Genomic DNA, 17,754 nt, shown 5'->3' with positions numbered 1-17,754 from the left:
AGAGGCTGCTAATACAGTGGATCCAGCTGTGGAAGTTTTGCAGCATACAGAGCCAACCCAACCTCAGGTCCCTTGTTCCCCAGCACACAAGAGCTATACTGTATCTAACACTCAAAACTCTCAGCTTGCCAATGGAAAGTACCTAAGGTAGGAGTTCTCCTGCAGAATCAAGGAAAGCCGCCAGGGGGCTCAAAATCTAATCATTTGTTTGATATGACAAGATCTTGCCAAATACATTGCACTAGATTTCCTGACAACCCATCCATAGCTTCTTGAGCTATGCTGCTACACACAAAGGTGTATGCAAACACTCCAAAAAACATTCTTGGCAAAGGTTAGTATTAAGTCCACTTGCATATCATAAAGCTTTGCTGAATTGTAAAGCTTTGCCAATGCAATATGTTAAAACTTCAACAAGCTCTTATCAGCAAAAGCTAGGATTTGAAATATTCTGATAACAGCTTCTGTACCTTGTTATAAAAACAATTCACTAAGCAAGCCACTGTATATAAACACACCCTGTCACACTTCCTCTCTCCAGTGTCTGTGTCCCACCCTTGAGTTGTTACTGTACCATCCCCTGGCTCCTCCTGTAGTTACAGGTGGTGCCTAGTAACTAGGCAGGGAGCATGAAGAAGACCAGAACAACTGGGGCGGTAATCCCTAAAGGAGGATTTTAAGTCCCATTACCAATTGTCCACAGAATCTCTGGCTCCACTTTATCTGTGGAATTGTTGGGGAATGCTGGGGTGTGGGAGGGGGGCTGGCGTGCTGTGCTGGCTTGGCTTGGCGGTTTACCCATCACCCAAACATGGCCACAACAAACTTTGGTTCTGCTGAAACTGTATCCTGGACACTTGTCCCTCCAGGAGTCCCTTCCTGGCAGGCAGATCCCAGCGGGATTTGGAGGCAGGGAATGTTTGTTTTAGGACTTGTGCCCTGATTTCACGCCCTCTGCCCCTCCTCTCCCAAGTGGCCTCAGGGGAGGTAGGGGTGGGCCTGAGCTGGGCTAGACTTTAATTGGTTCCAGCATGAAATCTGATCCCTACTGTTGCCCATAGTGTGTTTTCTGGGCTGCCCCACAGGCCACCTATGACTGGCTCTCATTATGCCTGTCTGTATCCCTGGGGTGCCAGGGAGGGCTCTCAGTCCTCACTAATATTCAGCAATTACAAAAATCTGCCAAACATTCCATCATTGTCCCTGGAATCTGGCTTGTCTGACCCTGTTTGACAGGGAGTGGTACAAAGGGGATCCTTCCCAGACCCTCTCTGTCTCCTTTTGTGTTGTGGGGAGGGTTTAGTTTGGTCATGTTCCTGATAACCCTGTGGCAGGGATGCCCACTGTCTCCAGTCCTAATTTCCTGTACCTTCTTATCATCTCCCAGGCACCACCCCAGTCTATTCCTCTGTCTATAAACTGAACATCACCTCACACCTCTCTATTGTTGTAGTAATATGACACATCCTGGTATTGTTTATATAACGACTATTAAGGCCATATTAACCACATATAATGATGTAATGATGATCTAGGTAAGACTGTAAAGCAGGGGAAAGGTAGGCATATATTTGAAGACCTCTGATGTAATTTGTATCCACATAATTAGCTGCTTAGAAGCATAAAGCCTAACCACTTGAAAACATACTAAATGCACAAAAATATTGTACAAAGTCAGAGTTTGCACATTCGGTTTAAGTTTGGTGAAATGTCCAGTGAAAAACCCGAAAGGCCCTGAATGGCTGAAAGCTAACAATAATGTCACAGAAAGAGGCACAAAAAGAAACTGGAGCCATACATCTGGTGAAGATTAGTGTCATATGAAGAGAGTTGTTTCAACCTGACAGTCATGAGCTAATGTCTGACACCACAGTTGCGATACGCGTAATTTGCCAGTAAACATTGGTAGGGATAGTCGAGGACTTATGTCAGCTGCTTCCTACATATTTATTTGTTTCAAATCTTCTTGCTTGGATCTCCTCATACAGAAACAGACACGAATGGTTTAAGACACTTTTTTAGTGGGTAAATGTTATTTCACAAAATCAATATTCCACACCACACAGCCTGGCCCAATTATACCCTAGGATGTGTCCTTTATCCTGTGACCTCTGACATGCCAAAAATTGAATCATTTGTCACCTTCATGTGGAAACAGACACTTCATTCCACCGGCGGGGCAGGTCAACACCGAACCAAATGATCTAGGAAATAAAAACATCGTAAAGTCGGCTTAAGCTTGCTGCGGAGAGGGCTTTGGTGCGAGGGCGTAAAACCTGGGTTTAATTAGACTCATTCCCTTCATTTGGCAGCCCGCACCATTTCTTGCATCATTAGGTTTACACGCCACATGATGAAGTGTTGCAGGTATTGCTTTAGTTTTCCTGTCCCAGGTATGACACAGCTTAGCAACTGGGGCTTAGTCTGCTGACCTGTGCTGTGCTTCGCACTAATCTTGTTAGATATAGTAGACAGGTTATCCATTTAACCATGCATGATGTTCTCCACAGAGATTTGTAAAGAAATGAGAGCAAAATCCTGGTGATGGGACCTACTGTCATGATGGCTATTGTCTGCACAGTCCAAGGCTTTTCTCTGGTAGATTCAAATTAAGATTATGTCACAGAGGTCTGATGATGTTCTCTGCAGTAGTCAATAACATTACCTTAACATGGAAATAGGGGAGAGTGCTCTCAGACATTTACATTGTCTTGACATTTACATTGACATTTGATTAAAAGGAACTAGGGATAAAGCGTAGAAGTCATAAAATATTTGATTTTGTCTAGACTTGTGGCCGTAAATCTGCAGCATGGCCTTTGATTCATCTCAAGAAGATGGATTTTTCAAAGCTGCAGGTCTTATAGGAAAACCTGGACTGACAAAGGTTAACAGTCTGTGGTAGCTTTAAGCTGGCCAAAATCCTCCTTGGGTGGGATCACGGTAAGGCATTTGAAGTTATTTCCCTTGGAAAAGCTGCTTTTGCAAAGTACAGAGAGAAACTTTGTCGTAGATTCCAAAACAAACTAAAAGCCTGTCCAGATCTAGAGTACTTATCTGAGTTCCTGGAAGAGCTAAAGCCGTCCAGCGGTCAGCTGTTGTCTGACAAAATATCAGACTTTTCCATCTTTTCATTCCACGAAACTTATTGATTCAATGTGTTTGGAGGCAGGCCGACAATCCCTTATGAAAATTGTTGCGTAAAGGCTGCTGCAAGGGGTATTAAGGGAAGATTTTTTGGAGAATGTTGGGATGCAAATTCTAGACCAACTATTCCCCGGTGGCAGATATCCAATTTTACGTGACATTTATTGGGAGGCACCAAAATCTGATTACTCTACCTTCCATTATTCTGAAAAACAAAAATAATGTGGTACAGGAAGAAGGTAAGGATTTACAGATATAGAATAGGATACAGATGTGGAGTGTGCCATGTAGGATGACAACTAACCTTCACCATCATTATGCTTTCTTAGGACTTAAAAACAACTTCATTACAACAGGGAACACACCACACACATGGGGCCCGCCCAGGCGACTGAGTGACTGGATTAAAACATGAAGATTAAGCAAGCTGTCTTTCATGCCAGCAAATGAGGCAGATAGTGTCACTCAGTCAAGTAATCCTTCATGCTTGTCCATCAACAAGGTCAATTTGTCCTCCCTGTCCCAGGAGGCTCATGTCGTATTCTTAAAGTAAAAAATCAAGCCTTGCTTTGCTGTTGCAAAGAAATGGGAAGTCGAGAATGGTGTTCAGAAATGCATTTGGTATAACCATGATAATGATGACATGTGTAATTGTGTATCAATGTGTGATGAATTGTTTACAATAGGCCAGGTCTGTCTGCAGGGTTTATATTCAGCAAAATATGCTATTCCGTGTGGCCTTGCAGCAAGCTATAATATAGGAGGGTCCATTTAGTGTTGGTTTCAGGAACTCAGGAGACCCTGTGCAACAGACACAATCAAAACTAGGTACTATTAGCAGTATTATATAATGTTTATCATTGTCCTCTCCCAGCTGAATGTTTCAGGAGTCAATATGTCTAGCTGATTATGATACAGTTCCTAGGACATGCAAAACAATTGATCCTAGCAAAAGTGCATGTACTCGTGTATAGGGATGACACAACAGTATATTTTTGGTACCTGACTTTAATGAGTTGACAGATGCAAAATAGAGATAAGATTATCTCTGGAAGCCTGCTGTTTGAAAACACATGGACTCTGCCTTCTTCATTAGACATGCACTGTCCTGTCAATTTTTGTTGAGAGGTGAGGATAATTAGAGTGGTGTGAGATAAGAAGTAATGCCATATATTTTTATCAGTAGTTTCTGTCCTGCTGGGCTGAAATGGTGTGGAGATTCTGCTCAGGAACATCCACTCCAAGAGATCCTGGTAAATTTGGGAGGGCTTGCAATGCTTAATGATAATATCAGGAACAACTAACTTGAAAAAGGTTTTGGGAAGGAGTTCATTGGGGTGTACATAGGGTACTTGGCCAAACTAGTCTGCGAACCTCGACACAACCAGATGCTCCGTTGTGACTTTGGCACAATCTGGCATTCAACTACATTTGTACTAGTACATAAATTCAGAGCAACAAATAACGTGCTACATGGAAGTTACATGGAGGTTACACTCAACGAAGGATTCACCTTCAACGTTGATTAGGTCAGGCTGGCTACAAGAAACAGTGAATCATAATAGGTTGCTTAGCACCTTACAGAACAAGGCATGCAGACTATCCTCCTAAGGTGGTTTGTGAATTGAAAAATTGGGTCCTTTCAGTTCGAAATAGGGTAATTTTCAGAACACATATGTGGAATTTTAAAAATAGCATGTGTCCACATGATGATCAAATGCTGAAATGTTATCTACTTTGGCAGGAGAAGGACACTGACTGGTACATCACTCCTAGATAACGACTTCCCTCTGCTACTTTATTCACAGATAGCATCTTGCCAATCAACTTCCTTCATTACTTGCTTCACCAGTGATCCGTCTTATTGTCCTGACGGACCATCTACATTAAGATGAAGCAATTTTGTGTTGTAGTTGGGGTCTTACCACAAAAATAGGGTTTTATCCTTGTCACTTCTTCACTTTATTGGACTGGTCATTCTCTTAAATTACAATGACACATTTATTGGCGTCTTTTATGCGAGCCATGCTTGATACGTTATGAAAATAAATTTTGAACACAAATTTTATTTCAGTGAACCCTTGGTTCTGTCACTGTTGGATATGCTAACATACAAGGCCACATTATTTTTGTGTGCAAAACATGAAGATATAGACATGAAATTATATTTTTCTGTTCATGTGGTGTAGAGGTCTGTGAACTCTGCCACCAACCCCATCTGGTGCATATTCAGTGGAGCCACCGCCCTGAGTTTGTGCCTGGCTCTGGACACGACTGGATGGCAGCTTCAGGTGTTAGCCTCAAGCGTCAAACCTCTCTACATAAAAGAACCTAATACACAATCACTTATGGAGAAGAGTAGAAGTGCCCTGGTGTGCTAGGTCAAAACGAGCTAAAGTGAAGTCGCAATGCACTACCACTAGCTACTTGAAAAAGCTTCAACTCAATCTTTATCTAATCTTAGTTCCCTTTCCAAGAACTAGGCATGCAGGGCCACTTGTGCTATCTGTCCATTACTCATTAGCCATCCTCTGAGGCATGAGAAGTTGAGATGAATTTATAGCAATTTCAGCTGGGACCAACAAAGATGATCTTGCCATCAGCATTAATGGGCCCACGTTGGCAGTTAGCAGACATCCCCACATCTGTGTCCCTAATGGACAGGAGCTTGTCATATCTCACCGGTGAAAGGTTGTCTACGAGTGTCCTCCAGCTGCTATGATTAATGCTGAGAGAGACATCAGTGGCCCAGAGGGCAACAAATGGAACAAGTAATGGGCAAGATTGCTGCAGTCTGGTTGAATCACAGTTTCAGTGCTTGCCTTCACAACTATGCACAAACTGCTGAACTGAAACAGATTTTGCCTACCCTTTCACTCATCCATCAGAAACAATAATAACAGTAATACCATGGAAGTGGTAATAATAGTTATTTGCAAATATTTGCCCAAAAGCTAACTGCAAGCGTATGCAATAAAAATGTTTAAAAAATGTATTGTCTATAGAATTTGATCTGTTATCTTTCTATGTAAAGAATATAACTATAGTGTTTGACATTGGAGGCAGTGGCTATGGAGTAGTCCCACAATTTTAATTTTGATGATAAGTTGGTTTTGTGAGATAAGTAGAAAAATGTTTTTGGAAGTCTTCTTGATAGTAAAAGCTCAGGAAGATTGTTTGTATTGTTTCAAAAAGCTTAGATGTATGGTGAAGACAATTGCATTCTTAAGCAATCAATCAAACCATAGGTAAAAACTTTTGTCTTAGTGCAATCTTTACCAGGAAAAGGTGAAGCACCTCTGTTCTACATGTCGTTTACCCCACTTTCGTAGTCTGCTGTATTGCTTAGTCAACTTGTTATCATGTGTATGACATTGGTAAGCATGTTACAACAGACAGTATTCCTATAATGCTGCTTGAAAAATATATCAGATACGAAAGAGGTCACTTATCTCTAGAGGTTATATAGTAAGATCGATACAAATAGCATGATACTGATGTGCTTTTGTCTGTGTAATGAAAGTCTATCTTTGATAGATGTGGGTATCACCTTTGACCTAGTTGAAGAAGATCTGATTTGTCTTTGATGTAGCTTCCATCTTGATATACTGTACATCACTATGTAGTTTGTTATCTGTGGGCTACTGTCTGTGGAATCAAAGTATATCTGTGACAGATGTGGATGCTACTTTGACCTACTTGAAGAAGATCTGATTTGTGTTTGATGTATTATATCACATAAAGGTTCAAACAAACCATGTAATTTGTTTTTTCCTCACTCGTTTGAAAGTTTCAATGATGACCTCTAAATCTACATGAGTTGCATTGCCTTTTCTAACACAGATACATACATCATAGGAATGTGATATTCAACAAAAATGAAGGTATAAATAGAAATGGGAATGATTTTGATTAAAACTTGCATTTAAAAGTCTTCAGTGAAATGACTTCTCCATCTGCTTTTCTCCAAATCCCAACATATTGTAGAATACAGTGCATTTTATTTGCCAATACTTACATGTAACCAGATTCCTTGTGTGTTATTACTACAAAATCATATACCAGTCAGTTACCTGTCCTACAAGCCTGTAAATGGTAAGGTTTGTGGCCTTCCTTTTGAATGACGCACTCCCGGATCCTATCTCACTGTGGGAAGTAAACTAGATTTTAAGGCAGCACAGTTGCAGGGACGGCAGAAGATCCATTCATTTCAATGCCAAACAGATCCCCATTAGGAGCCCAGCTTGTTTCAAGGTCTAGGTAGCTTCAACATCATGTATCATCATTGTTGGAAGAACAGTTTACTGGGATGGATGGGCAGCACAGCAGCACACTTCAGCACCAAGGACATCACTAATAGGCTTTTCTGGGATTAATGATTCTTCAAGTCTGTCACTGTATGTGTGTAATGTACACACATCTAAATAGTTGATCTAAAAGCCTGTGCCCCACCCTCTCTTTTTGGTGAGCACTGTGGCTGATTTTGTTGGTGGTCTGCTCCCAATAAGTACCAAAATGCTACTGTCAATGTCAGATACTGGTTGCCAGTAGAATTTTACCACTTGTGTTTGTGATGTACTGTGTAGTCTACTCTGGTGTTCTTTGAATGTCAGAACATGACAAGTATGGTATTGTAATAAGTAAGCTTTCCAATGATATATCATGGGTGTCTCTGTAGCTCAATTGGTAGCAGCTTCACAGTTGATCCTAGGCCTCCTGTTCTATAACTGGGAGACCCCGGTTCAGATCTGAAGAAGGGTATCTTAGTTGGAACTATATTTGTCTTTCAGAAGGAACATAAAATGGGGTCCCACGTTCAAGGAGGTGCCTTTAGCAAGTTGCAACAGCCTCATTACTCACATGGTACCTACTGGCTGTAATAACACAAAATGTGAATAATACCAAACAACCTATACAGTAATAATGGAGGTATGATTGATTAAGTTTCCAAACTTTTTGTTGAGTTTATCTCAAGTCAAGTTGTGAATCAGCTTTTATAATATGGTAGAAAAGGAAGACAAATTCTTTACACTTGATTGCAGCTACAGCTTAACTACCATTGTATTTCAATTAGTGAAGATGAATTCTATAGTCTATAGAACATCACTTTATAGGTTAAGACATAAAAACTATCCAATTCAGATCTTTTCATACACCATATATTTATGACTCCATTAGTGATTGGCATTTTCTACAGCATGAAATTTTAGTATGGCAAAAGAGTTAGGAATATGGGCCAACTTTAATCTAATTGTATTATGGCATGAAGTTTTTTTATTGGCCCTGAAGGGTGTTATGGAATCTTGAGCTTATTAGATTGCTTGAAGGGGAGATTATATTATGCGCCAAAAACCTTTCCCACATCATCTATATTTCTTAATTACACCAAAACTTTTATGACATTACAAGCAGCAGAATATGTGTAAATGTGGTTAAGTGTGAGCTACCCCAGCACTACCAAGAACAAAGTTCAGTTGAATAAAGGTTCCAGTTTACCTTGATATCCTGATTAAGTTCTTGGTAATCCCCACTATAAGTAGATTATCTGGGAAATCCAGATTTGTGATAACCATGATGCAATTTACTTTTCACACAATAGCTGATGGGCTTGTGTGATTTAATGTTCTACATTTCCTGTCTTGTACATTATCTTTTGGAACATGCATGCTTTATAAATCATCCTAATTGTGTTTTGTTGACATGACAGACAGGAGCATGCTAAGGCATGAAGTAAATAAGGCTGTTCCACTATTCTCAATCAGATTAGTGCTACGGATTACTCGGCCACATGGCCTAATTGTAAATAATTGAAATATGCTCGAGACAGACAAATCAGCAGATCTGTGTCAGTATCAAATTCCATAAGGTAAGAACGTAGGCTTTTGTTCCAGAATAGTCAAACTGAGTGCTATGCTTAATAAGTTAATGCATGCATAATGGACATTGTAGCAATTTATTCCACTAATTGAGGCAACATCCATCGATATGAATAAAGGCACCTCTCAAGATTCAAGCTGTGAGTTTGCATCAACAATTTTGTAGTATGAACGATACACTTGAATGGCCGCTATTTCGTCTATTTATGGATTCGTGCAAGAGTTCTGGGAATTCAGCAAAGTGGTTTCAATATTCCTGTGTGGTTACAGATTTATTCCTTGTGGTTACAGTTTCTCTTATAAAAAGGGCTTCTCTTCCAGCTCTTTGTAAGCAGCAGGTATCTTGTCACTCAGTGAAGTCTGAATGACTCATTTTTATAGCAACAAATGAAGGTAATTTCACCTACCATTGTCTTGGGTGGTTATGGTTAAGGTAAGGTAGATACACCTCTCTGAGGCTCATGTATCTGTACCATATCTATAGAAGGGTATCTTTACCATACTTATGCTTAATGTTTGTGTCTACAGACAGTGGTTATGTGGAAGTTGCTGTTTTGTCACAACATTCACAGTAGTTGAATCAGTTGAAACTGCTGATGATTAGATTTCATCTTATTAATGACTAAGTCAATAATAAGATGAAGTAAAAAAACTATTGCACAGTATAGGTGCAATCCGTCAAAGAACAGTTCATCAAAATTCCTGGTACCTCCAAGAGAAGGTTGTTGCACTCGATACAGGGAGGCATAATTCCTCCATCTCGTATGATGGGATGAGGGTAAGTCCACCTGTGATGTCGGCGTATTGAAGAGATACCTCCCTGATGGATGGCACGGCCCATCAACTTCAATAGGAGGAAGAACCCCAAAGTTCAGGGATTCTGCCAAGGCCAAATTGTTCCAGGAAAAGTGGAATGGCCTCTGGCAATGGAAGACGCATTCATCATCCTCTTAGGCCCCGAGTCCCATTAAAAGTTTGCCGCCAGCTTTTGACTTTGAAAGGCGGTTGGTGGAAGGCATTTCACAAAAGCCAGTGGCCTACTGTATACTCACCTTGTGAAGAATGGTTGGATAGACATCAGAAGGCTTGTGTTTGCTGTTGTAGTGAAGATATACATGAAAGGACTCTCCTGACTATAAAGTGTCCAAGAATACTGCAAATAAATTTACTGTATTGTAATGGTTTTATTTCGCAGTAGGAGGGAGAATGAGATTTTTTTGTAGTACAATAGTTATAAAAACATACCTTTGCTGTGTTGTGATTTCACACTTTGACATCACTGCAAAAACCATGTACATAAAACCTCCACAAAGAATTTTCAGTCTGACTTGACTTGATAAATTGTCAGATGTTGATTTGTCATGTCTTCTTGTTCCTGATGGTCCCATGACAAGTGTGCCTGTGATGTAGCAGCAGTGTCATTCAGACATGGCTGGGAGGAGTCTGACGTCCTCCTAGACAGATTTATGTGTCTGCAAATGGGACAGTGCTGCAGCTTGTCTACTGCATTATTTAGTGGTCCTTGAAAGGGACTGAGGCAGTTTTTCTTGATAAATGGTAACAAGAATGGATGGAGAAGCCGAGCAACTGTCCAACTTGTATGTTGAGACTAACAAGATGGTTGCCCCATAACTTTCCTCAACATTAGTGCAGACTTTACAGATGTAATATTTGTCCAGTTATCATTATTCTTTTCTGGATTCATAAACGCATTCCAGGGGTATCAAAAATACGTAACAAAACACCGAGGAACATAGACTTATAATTAGCATTTGTAATCCAGCAGGGCGAATAAAGTCATTTTTAATTGTTAAATTTGTGCTTGCAAATTCAATAAGGATAAAATCAGGGACAGCTCTATATTCTGACAGCCCAAGGGTTAGGGATGGGATTAGGGATAGGAGCTGTTGGAACATATAGCCTATTACAGGGATGTAGGAAAACAGGTCTGTTGGAACATAGCGCTGTGACCATAAAATTTATCTCATCTTTCTCAGAGAACCCACTAGACAAGAACTAAAACGTTGAAATATTGGGAAATCAATCAGAGTGAAAAGCGGGGAAAGCCATCATTTTGTTTCCTGTATTCCGTGCAGCCCCGCCTGGTTAATCCCATACCCAGGTGGATGCAGCCCTATCTCCCGTCCTCACCTGTTGCACCTCCGCCATCGTGACAGGCATGGGTAATGGCGGCTGGTTTCCAGCTAATGGGATTGTGGCCGCTATCGGCCCGTTCCACAGGCGTGCTCAGGCACCGCAACGTGCCACTAGATTTCCAATCAACCCCCAACCCTCCGGGACCTGCTTCTCCGAACCCTCCGAGAATGGAGGGAAAGATAAGAGGGGTTGGAAGTGTATCCCTATAAGCTTCTACCCCTGGCAATGGTTGCGGTTTAGGTATAACTGTGTATCAAAATATCTCCTGCATTTAGGTCTTATTTTCTTGTGTTTGAAAGAGTTTGCTGAATAGTGTATAATAAGTTTGCATTAGAGACATTTGACCTGTAGAGCAGGAACTACAGGTGCAGTGCTCATGTCCTGAATGTAGTTTGCGAAAAGTGTGTTATTGGAGCAATCATATCCAAGGTCAGCCTTGAGCATGTAATATATTGCAGGCCAAAGGTGCTATGTAGTATCAAAGGAGACCACTATCTATTGCTTTGCACTAACCTACTTTGTATACGTGGACCCATCTGTCAAGGAAAGGCTGATTTGTTGCTGACAAGAGCTATATAACAGTGTGTCATGGCATGATGGCTGGGTAGGGTAATAAACGAGGACTCACACGTGGAGGTCAGCAGATCTTTCATTTGGACTTAAGTCTTGGTATGCCAAAACTTGTGGAAAACATGGCAGGAGACAGTCAGCACATTAATCATGGGGTAATTGTCTCCCCTGTTTAGGCGATAACGCATCAAAGATCATATTGGGGTTATATAATCTACATCAGTGATAAGAAAGTCCATAAGGAGTACTGATGGTAACAGGGATGCCCTAACTTGAGACATGCTTTAACTCAAGTGGTATAGCATCTTGTGTTAGGGCACACTGGCGTAGCAAAAAGTTGAAGATCTGTCCAAGAAACCATCTTGCAAACTTTTACCAGTTTTAAAGCAGAGCACGAAAGGTTCATGAACAGTATGAATGTATTTCTTACTTAAGTATGATCTCCATATTGATGTGTCTAAATTTCATCAAAACCTGACGATTTTTTTTCAAATGGCAGCAAGACGTGGTGAATTCAAAGGCCTAAAAAAAATCTCAACATGACAATAGGGCATTCCTCACCACTGGATCGCTTTTCTTGCAGTGGATTTTGATGTAGATACATAATTAGCCATGTAACCCTATGGACTCTAGCTGATAGTAGAGGTCTTTTATATTTGCCAAGAGGCATTAACACATTGTTGTCCCTGATCTCATTAAAGACCTTCAAAATTGTTTTGGAAATAGCATTAACACCCAAGGACTGAATGGGCCTTGATTCTTATCATTCTAGAGGATATTGAAACCCTCTCAAGTTTCCAGCCCTCCAGCAGAAAAGTCACTTAAGGAAATGAAAAAAAGGATATAGTTGATATGATCAGTCCTTGATGGACTCTGTTGAGTAGGCAGTCCTTGTCTGTGAGTGTTTACAAACAGTTATTGATGAAATACAAGTCACTGCACTTAATAAAGTTGTCAACTTGTAAACAACAAGCTGACCTTGTTTGACATTTGAAAAGATTACACTAAAACAATGTTCAATGGATGTCTCTCTAGCTTAAAAAGCAGCAGCTTCACGTGGAGCTCTGATTAGAGTGTTTCTGATTAGTTGGTAACTGGGAAACCCCAGTTCAATCCTGGACAAGGCATCTTGGTTGAGGCTGCACCCGTCTTTTGGAAGGGACATGAAATAGGTATCCCATGTTTGAGGAAGTTCCTGCCAATTAACTGAGTACATGACATTTGTGACAGGTGATACAAAGTTGTTCAAAAGTCCTATAGTAGGATTGTGTACTGATGTGTTGTTGTGTTGACCCTACAGAGCTGGAGGCAGACGAGTGGTGTAAAGTGCTGTACCAGGAGTGCGTGTGCTCACGACCAGACGGCATCAGGAGTGGGGAGCCTGACCTACTCACCAACGGGGCGCAGAGGGACCATAATGGTAAGCCTATTTTCCAGAACTGTAACATGAGACCCAGTGAGGAACTGTAAAGTGAGACCAAGTGTGAGTCCCAGAAGTAGGAAGCACATGGGACAAATAGTGCTGTAAGCAAGGTTCTTCTTTAGTATGGTTTTGTTAAAATTAGCTAGAATAGGTTCACAATGATCTTTACTGTAAGAGCAGTAGTCAGGCTTTGTCCATTTGGACAGTGTTGTATAATTCTACTCTTTAGGTCTTATTTACAAAATGTAGTTTCTCCACAGAACAACATCAAATTGAACTCATCCTTCTCCAGCCAACCGTTTCTGCAACTGAATTGTTATTTTTCTTTTTTTTAAATTTCTCTGAGTTGCTACGAAACAATAGCCAATAGCAGGTCAGGATCATTGTATTAGTATGGCCATTTTTGGTACACCCATTCAAATCATTAGTCCTTCACCTTTGTCTTCACATGACATATGTTCTCATAAAGATCACTTGACAGGCCAATGCTCATGACAAATGGACCACTGGAAATGGAGTATTTGAACCTCAAGCTATAACCTAAGTAGAAGGTATTCAGATGTACTTAATCTGTCATTGTCTAGTACAGAGAAGTAGGGAAAGAGATGGACACAGGATATACTCAGTTCTGTCGGTTTCCCTCCTGTTACCAGCCATGGAGGAGGATCGGCATACCTTTTTTAGTGAGGTGTTGCAAGCTATTCTAATTCACTGTTAGTCATTATCCACCTCCTTCTAATTCCACATTGAATGTTTTCCCTGAATTCTATGCAGTGCATTAGCATTATTGACATAAGTTGAAAGCCAGCTGCAGGATCCCCAAAAGTGTGAGGTCTCATGATGTAAACCCTCTCCTCTAATCTGGACTCACCATTCAGACCCTCATGATGTAGCCTATCCCCTAATCTGGACTCCCCATGCAGACCCTCATGATGTAACCCTGCCCCTAATCTAGACCCCCATACAGACTCTCATGATATAACCCCTGCTCCTAATCTGGGCACCCCCATGCGGACCCTCCTGCTGTAACCCCTGCCCCTAATCTGGACCCCCCCCCCATGCAGACCCTCATGATGTTACCCCTCCTCTAATCTCATGCTCCTAATCTGGACCCCCATGCAGACCCTCCTGCTGTAACCCCTGCCCCTAATCTGGGCAGTACATCAACCATCTCAGTGGAAGGCCTTTCAGCACCACCAAGGTCACATTGAAAGTTAGCAGTACTGACAGGTCATGGTTGCTAGGCGATGACGGATGGCCTTGTTTTAAGACTGTTGTACCGGCAGATCTGTTCGACCTGGAAAATGAAGATAAGCCCCGTGGGTACCCGCTCACACATGCATCACACAACTCATCAAATGTTACTCATTTATAGAAAGTTTGACATATGTTTGTGTGCAGGGAGCCAAAGCTAGGCTCATTTATTGTAAATGTGCACACAGAGAGATGTGTAGGTATGCATCAGGAGCCTTTTGTTGGAGGTTGAGGTATTTGACATTGTGTGTAGGTGGACCACTAATCTATCAGACTATGTTACATGTAGATTGAAGATTGCCTAACAGTACCTTGGGTTATTCCTTGTTTGTTGAAATAAAATCTGTCATCTTACGTCCTACTCTCAGCTCTTTGGTATACTGGTATATGTCCATAGTAATTTGAATAACCTGTCAGTAAAGTGGCAGAAAGTGAGTGGGAAAATGGCAGTAAAGATCTTGCTGGTTTAGCATGAAGTAGAGTTCAGAGGTGGTAGAACTAGTCATTATTCCGCTATGATGGTCCACCTCAATTGGTTAATGGAAACGACAACTAATCTATCGGGAAATGTAGTTTTTTGTCTGTTTGTGTTTTTGCAGTTCTATATTTTCCACATGCTAGGTATGTTCATCATTGAGTGACAGGAAGTGATCAATTGACACACACGTTTCACAGAATACTGGGATCTTTGAACTCTTGATGTAGTAACGTTATATTCCTTCCTTCCTGCAGAGCGGTTTCACGTGTTCCTGCTTCAGAACCCAAACCTGGACATATTTGGGGAGTGCCTGCTGCAGGTGACACATGAGAACCTGTATCTGTGGGACATCCACAACCCAAAACTCAAGCTGGTGACCTGGCCACTCACAGCCCTCAGGAGATACGGCAGGGACCAGTCAAGGTTCACTTTCGAGGCAGGAAGGTGGGTGCTGGGGGAGGATCAAAATTGGGAGAAAAATCTATGGGGGGGTTATATCTCAAAAAGACTATCACACTAGGAAGGTTAGGTATTAGCTGTGCACATCTGTTGAAACAAAAAATAATCAATGGGCAAGTGTATGTCTAGCTTTCAAGAGTTAACCTGCCTTTACGACTATCATCACAATGACATTTAAACACTGTGAAGCAAGTATTACATGCAGTTTGTGTGCACCCCCAGATCGTGTGACACAGGAGAAGGGTTGTTCACTCTTCACACCAAGCAGGGGGAGCACATCTACCAGAAGGTTCACCACGCCACGCTGGCCATCGCTGAGGCTCAGGAGAGGATGATGAGGGTAGAGGAGGAGAGAATAGCAAGGGTAAGGAGTCAGCAAAAGTCTGGGAGCTTTGACAAATTGTCCTTTAGTCAGTACATAACATAGTCTTTCTAGAATCTTTCCATGTTCTGTGAAATGTATGGAGTTTGTCTTGAGAACCTGCTACACATTCAAAGAGCTTTGGAGCAATTTGTTGGTCGGCAGAAGGTTGCCAAATTTAAGAATTGCCAGAGACTCAAGCATATTTTTCACTTGAAAATCTGCCCCATTACCGTAGATGGTGCTCTAGGACCTGGAGACATCAACTGATCTCTAAGAATTGTGCAATGACTCAAAGCTGTGTTACTGCCGAAAATGTCCTTTAGAGCTCACATACTAGTACCCATCGGACGATTGATTTTCCCACTGTGTGACAGGGGCTTTAGGATTGACTTAGCTTCCTTACAAAAGGCTTGTCTATGTCAGTCCAGTTTCTTTACAATTTACATCTCAAAATGCCTTTATTACCTACTTGTGCATTTATGATGAGAATGCAAATCATATCATCACTTCTTGGTTAATTGTTTTGAGTGGGACCTGTTCTAATGCGATTTAAAGTCTGTAACTCGGGAAGAGGAGTCAATTAAGATCCTTCTTCCCTTAGTTGGAGATCTATTGAGATATGCTAACACTTTCTATTGGTCTGAGCGTCTGTCCTTGAATGTTATACGGTCTGCGTTCAGATGTTGGCGACACAAAGCTTATCTCCTATATCTGTCTGAGCTTGCCATTGATTCTGACTGGCAAATTTTATGGAGATGAGGGAATTGGGTTGGTGCCAAATGGAAGCCCCAGGCATCAAAGCTAGTCTGATGTTATACGGAGACAGCCGTACTTTGTGCCATTAGTCGCAGTAGGTTTGGACCTGTTGCAACGCTAATGCATTCATAATGTTCCTGTAATTATCCTTGATGACAGCACTCAAGGGCAATGCCATAGACATGGTACAGAGTTGACTCACAGATTTGTCTTGTACATGTACCTTATTTTTTTACTGTTATGTGTATTGGTCAATATCTGTGGTGACTGACTGCAATTTTCAGTCAATTTTTTCTTCTCTGCTACTGTACTGCCTTTATCAGGGCAAAGTGAACTTTCTCCTGGTCCTATTGTGATTCACATAAACATGTTTGGGACCACATCCTGCAGGCATTGTCATGAAGTGACAAAAAGAAGTACCAGTAGGCATGTTTGAAAGCATATCTTTTGTGACATCACAATACAATGAAGAGGAAGTTGATTTTGCCCCAGTAAAGGCAACAGAGAAGATGCTGAGATGTTGTTAGAGAAAAAAAATCAGGTTGTGTGCCTATAAAAACGTACTGGCTGTATACTTGCACATGCACATCACTGTACACTCAAACTGTTACTGAGAGAGTCTTAAGTGTTCCAACCCAGTTGCTGACCCTTTTTCCATTCCAGTTACAACAGGAGTCCAGACAGAGACAGACACCTGTCAGTCATCGTCGACAGGCCAGTCTGACAAGATACATCCAGCCGTCATCATCCAACCATTACATCGGTCAGAGCAGGTCAGGAGACTCTTCCGCTACCCTCCAGATTTATGTATTTATTGCAATGCTTTTATTTTGCAGTAGGAGGAAAAGGGGCTTTTTTGCAGTGTTTTTAATTCTGTAGTACTGTAGTCATTTAAGGCAGACACATTTGCAATGTCATGAAGCAGCGGTGAAAAGGTTACTATGAAAACTGCGAAAATGAAACCACCATAGAGTTTCAACATTAACAATAACGTGAGCAAAGTAGATGTATTTAATTGTACTGCTGTATACAGTAGTAAAACTGCTACTGGGTTTATCATAATTCATAGACAGACTTGAACAGCTTCCATATTGAAACCCTCATTCTTCTCCAGTTTGCCAGAATACAACATATATGAAGAGGCCCTGAATGTCAGATTTGGTGGCCCACCCAATGTGGTGCCGACATCAGCTTCATCCAACATCAGGTCCCACAGAACTGGGTCTCCTGAAAACCCCCACACCTACATACACACAACAGGTGGGTTCCC

At 41.3% G+C, this 17,754-nt stretch overlaps 1 protein-coding gene across 8 annotated transcripts in view; it reads left to right on the top strand.

The window, feature by feature from the left end:
* Positions 1-17,754, top strand: part of LOC118417151 (docking protein 5-like) — a 42,416-nt gene that overhangs the window by 15,967 nt on the left and 8,695 nt on the right. For all 8 annotated transcript variants that reach the window (XM_035822567.1, XM_035822562.1, XM_035822565.1 and 5 more), the window contains exons 4-8: positions 13,051-13,170; positions 15,160-15,349; positions 15,587-15,728; positions 17,148-17,257; positions 17,599-17,744. In XM_035822567.1, coding sequence (XP_035678460.1) covers positions 13,051-13,170; positions 15,160-15,349; positions 15,587-15,728; positions 17,148-17,257; positions 17,599-17,744 — 708 coding nt within the window. The remainder of the gene's footprint in view (positions 1-13,050; positions 13,171-15,159; positions 15,350-15,586; positions 15,729-17,147; positions 17,258-17,598; positions 17,745-17,754) is intronic.

Source organism: Branchiostoma floridae, chromosome 6 (assembly GCF_000003815.2).
Source record: "Branchiostoma floridae strain S238N-H82 chromosome 6, Bfl_VNyyK, whole genome shotgun sequence".
NCBI classification, from domain to species: domain Eukaryota; kingdom Metazoa; phylum Chordata; class Leptocardii; order Amphioxiformes; family Branchiostomatidae; genus Branchiostoma; species Branchiostoma floridae.
Note: the sequence above shows the minus strand (reverse complement) of the source record. Positions and strands in the feature narration are given on the sequence as shown.